Here is a 13,195-nt window from a genome sequence, read left to right on the forward strand (position 1 = left end):
TACAGTATAACCACCATGATGAGATTGTCTAAAACTTACAGTAACAATAATCATGAAAAAAAATATAGCTACCCGAGTCTTGAATCTAACCTAAAAAAAAAGCTGCTCACTTCACATTTCACTGTAATTTTTATTTTTCAACTTTTCAAACCTCATGGCCCTCAATCCTGGTGGCCTCAGACTGGTTACATACTTCATAAGCACTTACTGTTTCATCATACTCATTCAGTGTAATATAAGTAAGCATAGTTAGATGTGGAGGTAGATTTGACATGCTATTTATACTTATTTTATTTGTAGTAACATTTATAGATCTTAACAAGCATGTTAGTTAACGAAAGTTATCATGGGCATTGTAATGTTTTTAATGCGGATGTCACAACAAATGTTAGTAGATCAGGAAGATTTTAAAACGAGTGGTTAATTCATAAATCCTTACCTTCATGCTGTGGAAATACAAACTGGTCTAGTGACAACATAGCATACAGATACACAATTAGCCCGCATTAGCACTTACCCTACATGTATTCACAGTCATTTTTAATGTAATTGTGTTAAATTAAGTGTTAAATGTCCAAATATTTCAGTTATAAATAAAACAAATTAATGATGTTCAATTATTCACTTGATAGTTTACTTTATAATTATTATTTATTAATAAACAGTTAATCAAGTACAAAAAATTACGTTCAATTGGTTTTATTATGCACTAATTTGTTTTCTTACGCATTATATAGTAAGCTATATGGGTATTTTAAATGAATATCATCCGTATATACTTAGGATAATCATTAACTGCCAGTTTGGGGAGATCATATTCTAGGGAGGACCTGTCAATGGTACCGGAAGACAGAACACAACAAGCGCAGCGCTGGAAAGGGGCGGGGCTAACGTTACATAAGGTCCATTGAATAAAATGTTTCATAGTAGTATTCAGAGATTTGTTATATTGTTTTCCTGTTAAAGTGTTTAAACACATTTTTCTACATTTGTTCCAAATAATAAAATAAGCAGTAATAAAATGTTAAAATTACCTTATTAAATGACAAACTACGACGCAAAATGTAATCAACGTGGTTGTGGAAATAAAGCATTTGGTGAAGTCTTTCTCTGGTGTTTCTCTCGGGTGTGACTCGATGCTCGAACTGATGCGGCGGTTGCTATGGTTTCCAACTCCCACTTTGTGAGCTGAACGTCAGCACAATGTGTACACGTGATACGCAATATCGTGTACGTATTACGCAGAACATGAGCTGAAGAGGCGTTCGTTGTACCTTTGTCCAAGCTATCCAAACGCGACAAATCCCATAAAGTGAGTAATCCTCGCTGTTATATTATACATTTTGAAAGAGAAAAAATAGCACAACAGAATCACTATCAGAATTTGCAACATGTGGTGTGAAATAAGAGAAACACGCGTTAATAGATAGCATGAGGCTACTTCTGCTTTAGCTCGTTGGCTAACTGATGTGAAGTTCCTCTCTCCATCAACCACATATTAGGTCAAAGAAATATCAACAGTTCTACGCATTTTCCACCTTATGTTAGATTATATAGCACCGTGCGTCTTCGTCTCTCCAGGAAACTAGCTGCTATAGCCAGCTTAAAAAAATAAACAGACTGTGTTTCTCTGTAAGCTGCCGTGACAACATCTTTAGGGCTGTAGACCTGTGATGCATGTTTAGCCAACATAATGTGTGAGTGAACTGAACTGCAGTTTACAGGATTTTGAGACAGAGACAGACACTGTCTGTCGTTATTTGTAATTCGTTTAAAGAACATGTTTATACGTGGAAATACATTTAAAGTCAGAGACCCCAAGTGTGATGTGTAGCTCTATGACATGAATAAATACACTTTTGGTGCACAAATGACAAATAGATGACAAATGACAAATAGATGTTTTTTTGTTTAAATCATTGTTATTTTAGAATAATTTACATACTATTATACTATTTAGTAATATTTTAAATTAATTTTATTTTTGTTTTTTCAGTATTATTTTTAATTTTAGTTTGTATTACTAATTTTGTTATGAGCTTTTGGTAATTGTATTCTTTAAAAAAAAATTCTGTTTAGCTTTTTTTATTTCAGTTTTAGTAATTTTAGTTCTTAAACATTTATTTCAGTTAGTAATTTCTAATTTAAGTTTTTCAGTTTTGCTTTTATATATGTGTGTGTATATATGTGTGTGTGTATATATATATATATATATATATATATATATATATAAAATCAGCTTTATTTCAATCAACATTTTTTATTTTTGGTTTTAGCACGGACTTAAATGTAATTTATTATGCAATCGTTCTTTATCTAGTGGATCGGGGGTCGAAGCGGCGGCAGGTGAAGCCTTTGGCTGACTCTCTGCTGGATGCTCTGGACTATGACAGCTCAGATGACAGTGATTTTGAAGTTGGAGATGCATCAGGTAAAAAAAAAAAAGTCTCAAAACCCCTTTTTGTCACATTTATGTAAGTGTTACTGAAAATGTCCAAAAGTGGGATTGTGGATCAATCGGATCTGTAAAATAATGTCAGGTAGTGATGGCAAGTCTCCTACACTTGAAATAGTCAAAATGTAACTGATGGTTAAATGTATTTATTTATACTGCAGTTGGCCATTTTAGACTTGGGTCCCTGCTTGGGTTTTCTCACCTGTCATGAAAACAGCTGCTAAGGTGGAGATGAGACCTTCATCACCACGTGTGTCACTGTTTTTTCCCCTTGCCTGTAGATTAGACCTCCTGCAATGCATTACTAACACTGGAGTCACATAAGCAATGGCTCCATATCACCATGACAGACTGGAGGTTAACGCAAAGCTATCCCATCAAGCTGCTGTCAACTAAAGTGCAGAAATGTCTGCAACCTGATAATGAAATTCTAACACTTTGACCCCTTTGGGTCTTGAAGTTTTGCTGCATGAAACTTCTTGTCAGAAATAAAATGCAGTGTCACATTATTCTGATTGGGGCAATTTATCATTGCCATATGCTGTACAAAAATGATACAATGCATTAATTACCATCCTCACATTTATAGTTCATGGTGGTTTTAAATACATGGTAAATGCATGGTGCTTCACAATCATGAAGCCTTCTGTTGATGTTACATGAAAGAATGAGATTTTATGTTTGTTAAATGTTCACTCAATGTTATTTTGATATTTGCCATTCAACACGCAGCCAAGTAATGGAAAACAAATACAATGGGAAATGTATGTATTGAAATCTACATATGATAAATAAGAACTGAAAGTGACCGCAGCATCAAGGCTGCTTCGGTTCACTATATAAAAAAATATGCGTATAAATTATATATGACCCCACCAACAAATATATATATATATATATATATATATATATATATGACCCGACCACACAAAATTGTAACAATTATTAGCAATATAATATATTTTGTGATGCATATATTTAATCCTAAAAAGGTAAGAATGTGTTAAACTGTTTTATTTGTATATTATTGTTATATTTATGTTTGTAATTTTAAGTAGTACCATTCATTTTAAACCATTTATAAATTGTTGACCGTTGTACATGAAACACAAGCTTGCTGTCAGAAGAGTATCTTTTGCATCACATCTGAAGTATGTATTATTGGGCACAAAATGCTGCTAAGTTAAAGGGGACCTATTATGCCCCTTTTCACAAGATGTAATATAAGTCTCTGGTGTCCCCAGAATGTGTCTGTGAAGTTTCAGCTCAAAATACCCCACAGATCATTTATTATAGCTTGTCAAATTTGCCCCTATTTGGGTGTGAGAAAAAACACACCATTTTTGTGTGTCCCTTTAAATGCAAATGAGCTGCTGCTCCCAGCCACCTTTCCAGAAGAGGGTGGAGCTTTAACAGCTCGTGCTGTGGTTGCTCAACAACAACAAAACTGGAGAATCTCACGCAGCCAAAATGAGGATTGTCAGTAACGGTGTTCAGCCTTACATTGTTCAAACCAGAGTCGGACACTGATGGAGAGACTCAGGAAGAAGTTACATCTTTTAGAATGCATCTGGATGATTTTGAACGGTTAGTGGATAAATTTATGTAGTTGCTGTGGAGTTGATTCAACTCGTCGACTAGCATGTGCCGTCATGTTAATCTTTTGTGCAAATCCAGCGTTGAATTGACCCTTCGCAAAGACCCACCCCTCTTAGTTACTGTTGCTTTGTCCGACAAGCCATGGCGTTGTCACGCCACACAGAGTGAGAAATACATCGCGGAGCAAAGAGGACACTGACAACAGGTCGACAGACAAGACAGAGCAGGTTACTTATGATATTAAACAAAGTCCCAGCTTTCAAATTGTGTAATTTTTTAAGAAATTCGCACAATAAAAGCCATTTTGTGGATCTTTAATGTGTCGTGACAGGTCGCTGTAGCGCCTCAGCTCAAGCGGCTCGTGAACCAATCATCTCTTCCTACTGGTTAATTCATAGTATCAAATAAACATGAATGAACATGAGAAGGAATGTTGTTTCAAACGCGGAAAGACGTCAGTACACACCGTTTTTCAAGTTCAAGTCCACCGAGGTTAATCTTCTAACTCCTGGCTGCTTTGTCAGACAAAATGGCGGATTCGGCGTTATGATTGGTTAGATCGCTTGTCAATCAAACTCCCGGCAAAGGGTCAATTGACCCTCGTTTGTGAAGCTGTCTGGCGTAAAATGATGCAACTCTTCCTCTTCTCTAAGGCAGTCCAACATGGCCTCACCTTTTTTGTTGCATGTTCCCAGGGGCAGGGCTCATGTACATTTTGGGGTTTGTAATGTCACCAATTCAAGAAAAAGCTTGTTGTAGTCCCTACCAGCTGTTTGTTGTAGTCCTTAAAAAGCGATTTCTGTAAAAGAAAATATCTCCCTTTGCATTGAACTTTGAGCATCATAACTTCATAGATGTTTTTTATGCTCAAATAGCAACATTACATACTAACTAAAGTTAAAAAAGATAAATCATAATCAAGGACCATTTTAATTTCTCATCCTTGTGTCCCAGGTTCAGAGGGCACTGGCAATGGGAGTGATGAGGAAGGTTCAAATGACAGTGCTGCAGGCTCTGAGAGCGAATCTGACGCTGTTGGCTCAGCTGATGAAGAGGGCATAGATGATGAAGAGACCAAAGATTTGAATGAAGACACTGAAGAAGAAGAAAAAGCCAAGGAACAGTCTTTCTCTGAGGAGACCAGTAGCAAAGAAACAGGGGGAACCTCCAAGAATCGCAGGAAAGGAGAAAAATCCTCAGATACAGAACCAAATGGTAGTGGTACCACCGAGGAAGGCTCAGGAGAGCCGAAAAAATGGAACCTACGACGAAACCGGCCCATGCTGGACTTTACTACGATGGAAGAGCTAAACGAAATGGATGATTATGACAGTGAGGATGACAATGACTGGAGGCCCACACAAGGAAAAAAGAAAGGGAAGGCATCATCTGGGAAGGAGAAAGAAGGGAGTGATGAAGAGGACGAAGGTGGTAGTGATGAAGAGGACAATGAAGATGATGAAAACGAGTCTAGTAGTAGTGATAGTGAGGAAGAAGGGAAGAAACCAAAGAGAAAAGCAGGCAAGAACACTGGGGCGTTTGATGAGGAGGAGACCAATGACAGCCACAGCACATCCCATGGAAAGGGCAATGAGGTAAAATTTCCTCTGATATTGCACTACTGTTCAAAAAGTTGGGGTCAATAAGATAAAAAAAAAAAAAAAAAATACTTTTATTCAGCAAGGATATGTTCAATTTATCAAAAGTGGCAGTAAAGACATTTGTAATGTTACAAAATATTTCCGTTTCAAATCAGTGCTGCTCTTTCAAACTTTCTGTTAATCAAAGAATGCTAAAAATGCATCACTGTATCACAGTTTATAATAAAATGAAGCAGCACAACTGTTTTTAACATTGAAAATTATAAAATGTTTTTTGAGCAGCAAATCAACATATTAGAATGATTTCTAAAGGAACATGTGACTGAAGACTCGAGTAATGATGCTGAAAATTCAGCTTTGCCATCACAGAAATCAATTATATTGTAAAATTTATTACAGGAAACAGATTTTAAATTGTAATAATGTTTCGCAATATTACTGTTTTACTGTGTTTATGATCAGATAAATGGAGCCTTAGTGAGCATAAGAGACTTTCAAAAACATTAAATACCATTTTGAATGGTATTGCATGTAAACAAACAAAAAAAAAAAATTCTTTACATTAATAAAGTAACTCGTCATTGTGAGATGGAGCAACATCTTATTTACTTTGATTTACTTTGTTTATGCTTCCAATGATATTTTCTTTATTGTTTGTTCAAATATATTTACTCATACTGTAGATGATACTTCATGTTTGTTGTTGAGATTCCGTTATATTCCATCTTACATTTAAAGGGTTAAGTTCACTCAAAGATGAAAATTCTTTCATCATTTACTCGCCCTTGTGTTGTTCCAAACCCATAAAACTTTCATTCATCTTCGAAACACAAATTAAGATATTTTTATGAAATCTTTCTGAAATGATTTCTGTGCCTTCATAGACAGCTACGCAACTACTACTTTAATGCTTCAAAAAGGTAATAGATTGTAAAACTAATCCATATGAATTGAGTGGTTTAGTCCACATTTTCGGAAGAGACTCGATTGCTTTATATGATGAACAGATTGAATTTAGGCTTTTATTCACATACATACATTTATCAACACACATTGCTTGACGTGCGAGAACCAAAGAGGTTAATTTTTGTGTTACGCAGCACGTTTGAGCAAGAACCAATGATTTTTGTTCTTACACATCAAGCAAGTATGTTTGAGCTTCGTTTTATGTTTGCTGATGAATGTTTCTATGTGAGTAAAAGCCTAAATTAAATCTGTTCATCATAAAAAGTGATCGAGTCTCTTCAGAAAATTCAGACTAAAACGCTGAATTCATATGGATTAATTTTACATTCTCTTTATGGACTTTTTTAAGCAAAAAAAAAGTCCCCCCACCCCCCCAAAAAAAAAAAATCAATTAAAAAAAAAATCAATTACTCACCCTCATGTCATTCATGCAACTAACTTTTTGCTTAAAAAAGTCCATAAAGAGAATGTAAAATTAATCCATATGAATTCAGCGTTTTAGTCTGAATTTTCTGAAGAGACTCGATCACTTTTTATGATGAACAGATTTAATTTAGGCTTTTACTCACATAGAAACATTCATCAGCAAACATAAAACGAAGCTCAAACATACTTGCTTGATGTGTAAGAACAAAAATCATTGGTTCTTGCTCAAACGTGCTGCGTAACACAAAAATTAACCTCTTTGGTTCTCGCACGTCAAGCAATGTGTGTTGATAAATGTATGTATGTGAATAAAAGCCTAAATTCAATCTGTTCATCATATAAAGCAATCGAGTCTCTTCCGAAAATGTGGACTAAACCACTCAATTCATATGGATTAGTTTTACAATCTATTACCTTTTTGAAGCATTAAAGTAGTAGTTGCGTAGCTGTCTATGAAGGCACAGAAATCATTTCAGAAAGATTTCATAAAAATATCTTAATTTGTGTTTCGAAGATGAATGAAAGTTTTATGGGTTTGGAACAACACAAGGGCGAGTAAATGATGAAAGAATTTTCATCTTTGAGTGAACTTAACCCTTTAAATGTAAGATGGAATGGAAACTAGCCATCTGTCTCCATCATTTACTGAAATCTGGCATGTGTGTGCCCTATTTTTCACATTTAGTCCAATCAAATAGCTGATCTATCCAGTTATTTAAATTTGTCCAAAAGTTTAGTTGTATGAAAAGGAACCAGCTTGGAATTCTCAGTAGCAATTGTATTATTGTGCATTTAGGCAAGCAATCAGATAATCCAGTGATTGGCTCACATAACATCAGATTGTTGATACAAAAGAGCAATCCTTGAGAATGGGCTTATCTGAGAACTTCAGTTTATAGGATTGGCTAATCTTCCAATCTCAGAGGTGGAATTAGAGCAGAAGCTTTTGAGTGGCTTTAGTTTTTTGTCTACGTTTTTTTTCCACACTGATCCGAGAACTTTTTTCGGAGAAAGATATTTGGACTTTGGTAGAGAACGCTAGTCCTATCAGTTGTAGCATCCATTACTAGAGTTGGACTGCTAAGTTATCCGTTGCTTCCTCAGGACTCTCTGTTGGAGCGGCCCCAGACCTGGAGCTCCCAGCGGATGGAGCACATCCTTATCTGCTGCGTGTGTCTGGGAGACAACAGTGAAGATGCGGATGAGATCATCCAGTGTGACAACTGTGGCGTGACCGTGCATGAAGGTAAAAGCCCACACTGCCACCTGCCACCAAAAACTCAGCTCAAATATTGATCTCAAATGTTTGCACAAAGTTTCGAAAAATGAGTTTTAGAATATATTTCAATATTCAGTTCCTCCTTTTGCGGCAGGAGCCTGATCTAACTTGGACAAAATAACTTAAAGGTGCACTCACTTCTGCCAATTTAAAGCTTTTACATATAAAAATGTGTCGAAATTCCAAGTAATATGATGTATACTCGAATGCCCTCCAATTCATGCAAATGTCATGCAGCCGAGTTACTAATAATAATCAGAATTATTAGTAATATTTACAATAGAACATCCAAACCACTGGTTTACTATCAGAACAAATTAGAACAGTTACATTTTAGGTAGTTATTTTTCAGTTAGATAAGAATAAAAGCTCAGACAATATTTCCTTTCCTCTCAAGTTTGTTGTGAAACTTGTCATGGCATGCACTTGTCTTGCGTCCGTACACTAGATTACATTGTCAAGCCAGCGTGAGGAGAATAAACACAGAATTGAGCGTGATCTTCATCATCCCACATTATTAGCTCATTGTGACTCTGACTCGTTGGAAACAAAAATCAATTACGCTTTAAACCGTCTTTTAGCTGTGGCCGTCTCATTCAGACAGGCCCACTTAACACCAGCCGGGCAGGCTGGATCAATATGTCACCACTAATTTTCAATTACTCACTGATTTATTTCTTTAATTATTTATTTGCTGCTGTTTTTTTGCTGATGTTCTGTTGATTTGCAGAAGCCTCACAGGTAGTTACAGCTAGTACACTAGGGGAAAAAAGTAGAAGCTTGTTCTGCTTGAATGCATTGAGGTTTTATGAGATTAGGTTTTGTGCATGTATTTTAGGTATGATTGGAAATTACCATAAATAAATCAGCTTTTAACAAACTAATTAAAAACATTTGGCTGGTCATATGATCTCAATGTACATTGATCTCAATTGACAAGATCTCAGTTGTGCTGCCTAATATTTTTTTATAGAAACCTTGATTAATTTTTTGTTCTTTGATGAATAGAAAGAACAGCATTATTTGAAATATAAACCTTTTGTAACATTATGAATGTCTTTACTGTCACTTTTGATCAATTTAATGTGTCATTGATGAATAAAAGTATACATTTCTTTCAAAAAAAAAAATCTCCAAACATTTGAATGGAAGTGAATATATATTTTTTTCTTGTGAGTTTGCTGTTAAATATGACCCAGACATTTATTTAATGTTTTATTTTTCCCACAAAAGTTAGGGAGCATGATCAATAGTGTTTCTGAACAACTGTTAGTATTGAGCAATTTTGCAATTTTTCAACTAAAAAAAGTTTCCTTTTAGAAGCCATTGGGTCATTTTTAGCTGTCAGTGGTGTTATCTAAGTCAAATAAGCTGCACTTTCAAACTGATAGCGTGTCTCAGTTAGAAAATGGTTAAATCAGTCACTGGCTCTGCAATTCAACACATACACAAGGGATCGAGTCCAGGCGCTCACATTCACTCCTCCCCCTTTAGTGTCAGCTCACTGAAACAAGCTACTTCATAACCTAGCGCCACTGAATCAGAGGGCAACCTTGAAGCATCCAGGAGTACTTTACCGTGCCAAGAGCAGTGTTGCGGTGTCAGCTTTTAGAGCAGCACACCTCTCAGATTCATAGACACACAAAGTCTCTCGCTCTCCGCTTCAGGAGTGAAATAGAAAGTATAAAATGCAGTGAGCCCTATAGAGGAGTGCAGAATCTCTTCTGCAGTTCTGTTGCTTCATGAGCTGTTTGAGTTCTCCTCCCCTCACTCTCTCTCTTTCTCAGTCTCCCCTTTTCTTTGTCAGTGAAGTGATAGTGGTCTAAAAAATATACATTAAGTTTGGTGTCAGTTAAAAAAACCCTGCTGCTTCATATTTTATAACAAAGCTTGTAAAATACCTGATTTATACATGCCTGCGACCGGACAATTTGAATTCTTGAACCAAATTGTAGACAACCTTGTATTTTTAAAAATGAAATTGCTCCATTCATAAATAATGAAGCTGTCTGCACTGGAAACTGATGTTTTTAAATGTGATTCTGCTATTAAAACGGTAGAGCAGAATCTCTACTGTTTTATTTATGTTCACCATCACTTGGTATGTATTGTTGTACTGCCCAGCCTTTAAAGGGGACCTATAATGGCCCTTTTACAAGATGTATTATAAGTCTTAGTCAAAGTTTTTTGTGTCCCTTTAAATGCAAATGAGCTGCTGCGACCAGCTCGCTTTACAAAAGAGGGCGGAGCTTTAACAGCTCGTACTTCGGTTGCTCAACAACAACAAAGCTGGAGAATCTCACGCAGCCAAAATGAGGGTTGTCAGTAGGGCTGGGCGATATAGCTGAAAACTGTATCACGATATCAGTGTTTCATATCGGTCGATATCGATAATTATTGATTTTTTTTCTGACCCATTTAAAATAAGGACCAGGAGAAAAATATATTACATTTAAACATTTTTATTTTAAACTTAACCTTCCTCTGATCATAATCCCCTCAGTTATTAAGACAGAAATGTCAACAACCATGGAAAATAATTAAATTAATTAAAATGTTGTGCGGTGTTGCAGCTACAGATGTTGTTGGTTGAATACGGCTGTGCTTCAAAGGGTGAGCGCGGCTAAGGTGGTACATCAAGTTCGTGGTATTACCAGTCTTGCATAATTTGCAGACGACATTGGTCTGACTACGGTCAGACTTATGATATCCAAAAAACTGCCATACTGGCGAGCTGACTTTTCCTCTTTTGTTTACAATTACCTCGCTCGCTGCGGCACTCATTTTCTGCTTATCAGTTGCCGGTTACTGAAGAGGAATCCAGCAGACCAGCACGAGACAACGATATGGCGCAACCAAACATGATACTGTTACATGATTGGCTGTTAGCGTGTCACTCCCTACGTTGCTAGGTTACCAGAGAGCGAGTGCCTTTGTTAATGCAACCAAACTTGCTTCGCAACCTCTGTTTTCTTCCGACGAAGAATAAAAAAAAATATCGAACGTTTTATCGAACACATTTTTTATTGATATCGATCACGTGTCTATCGCGATACATATCGTTATCGTTTTATCGCCCAGCCCTAGTTGTCAGTAACGGTGTTCAGCCTTACATTGTTCAAACCGGAGTCGGACACTGATGGAGAGACTCAGGAAGAAGTTACAACTTTTAGAATGCAACTGGACATTTCTGAATGGGTAGTTGATAAATTTATGTAGTTGCTGTGGAGTTGATTCATCTCGACTAGCATGTGCCGTCATGTTAATCTTTTGTGCGAGTCCAGTGTTGAATTGACCCTCGTTTGTGAAGCAGTCCTGTGTAAAATGACGGCATATTAACAACACTCTACTACAACAACTCTTCCTCTTCTCTAAAGCAGCCCAACATGGCCTCACCCCCTTTGTTGCCTGTTCTCAGGGGCAGGGTTTTTTTAATTTTTAGGGTTAGAGATGTCGCTTACCCGGGAAGAAGCTCCTTTGTAGTCCGTTCCAGCCATTTGTTGTAGTCCTTAAACAGCAAATTCTTTAAAAGAAAATATCTCCCACCGCATTAAATTTTGAGCATCATAACTTTGCAGATGTTGTTTATGTTCTAACAGCAACATTACATACTAACTAAAGTTAAAAAAGTGAAATCATAATCAACCACCTCTTTAACAAAATTCAGTTTTTAGTTCAAAGACTGTCTGAGAATATTAATTCTTGAAAATAGCAATAAAAGTGAAGTAGGTATGAAGTATTGTAAGCACTACCATTTTCTAGGTAAAATTTTACATTTCTACATTTGGTAATTTGGTGAGTGTTTGTTTATTAGTATCATTCAAATGCTTTACAATGACTTAAATGGAAAATTCATGGAAAGAATACTCCCCTTCATATTCCAGACCTATATGGCCATTCTTTCTTTTGTGGAACACAAAGATATTTTGTAACTATCCCTAATCACTAGCTAACTCCAATAACAATCACAATAGCTTGAACTGAACCAATATTATTCACTTGAATGGTATTTTCACATAGATCACTTCAGGATGGAGAAAGCCAGCAGCTTCCAAGGGGTTGGACAGCTGTTTCAGAGCAAAATTCTTGACCTGGGCCAGTCGCTTGCCACCTGCTAATACCAACTGCTCTGTGGTACCACTATTCCCAGTGGAGAGGGCATGATTGGTCCAGGAGGTGGGGCAGCCCACATGGCTGACTGTGTCACAAGTGCTCGCTTGATATTTGTGCACTAGTTTGAAAAGGTGACCTTTAGACAAGTGCCACTGAATAAGGTGCCGTTTCTGTAATGCACTTCGCATACAGACAAAAGTAAGTTCTTCTGGTAGTTTGCTGTCCCAGACCAGCGCTCAGCTGCTGTTTCTTCACGTCAGCTATTTTGGGTCAGTCTGCTTTCGCTAAAGCCGTAGAGCTTTTGAAAAGCATCAAGAAGAGTCTTTTTTCGGCATCCTGGCGCAGTAAAAAATGGGATGTCACGTCTCAGACTGTGGGGAGCATGGGTGGCTCCTGAAACAAAGGATTTCGATTCTAATCTGCCTATTTACCGAGGGAAAGTTCAAGTGGCAGTTTTGCTTAACGTTGCAGTATTTGGATAACTCCGCTATCCGGAAGTGTTCTTGGTAAAGAGCCAGGAAAAATGGAATGATAAAGTAATGGAGCAAAGGGGCCACAAGAGCAGCACCGAAGATAAGAGACAAGCTGTCATCCTTAGATGCGCGCAAGTGTCTCACAGCTTGACTCTGAAGCTCGGCAGTCTGTGGAGGCTCTGACCTCGCATATGGCCTCGCTCAAACTCTAAAGGGAAAGACTCTATCAGAGAAATGCGCTGGAGACTCATGAGTGATCAGAGCAGAGAGGAAGACCGGAGCC

The 13,195-nt window shown here is 37.0% G+C and overlaps 1 protein-coding gene across 2 annotated transcripts in view; it reads left to right on the plus strand.

Moving 5' to 3' along the window:
- The first annotated feature begins 1,147 nt into the window (after positions 1-1,147).
- Positions 1,148-13,195, plus strand: part of phf14 (PHD finger protein 14) — a 90,741-nt gene continuing 78,693 nt past the window's right edge. For both annotated transcript variants that reach the window (XM_051872908.1, XM_051872909.1), the window contains exons 1-4: positions 1,148-1,312; positions 2,321-2,431; positions 5,009-5,649; positions 8,152-8,293. In XM_051872908.1, coding sequence (XP_051728868.1) covers position 1,312; positions 2,321-2,431; positions 5,009-5,649; positions 8,152-8,293 — 895 coding nt within the window. In that variant the 5' untranslated portion in view covers positions 1,148-1,311. The remainder of the gene's footprint in view (positions 1,313-2,320; positions 2,432-5,008; positions 5,650-8,151; positions 8,294-13,195) is intronic.

Source organism: Ctenopharyngodon idella, chromosome 19, assembly GCF_019924925.1.
Source record: "Ctenopharyngodon idella isolate HZGC_01 chromosome 19, HZGC01, whole genome shotgun sequence".
Classification (NCBI taxonomy): Eukaryota; Metazoa; Chordata; class Actinopteri; order Cypriniformes; family Xenocyprididae; genus Ctenopharyngodon; species Ctenopharyngodon idella.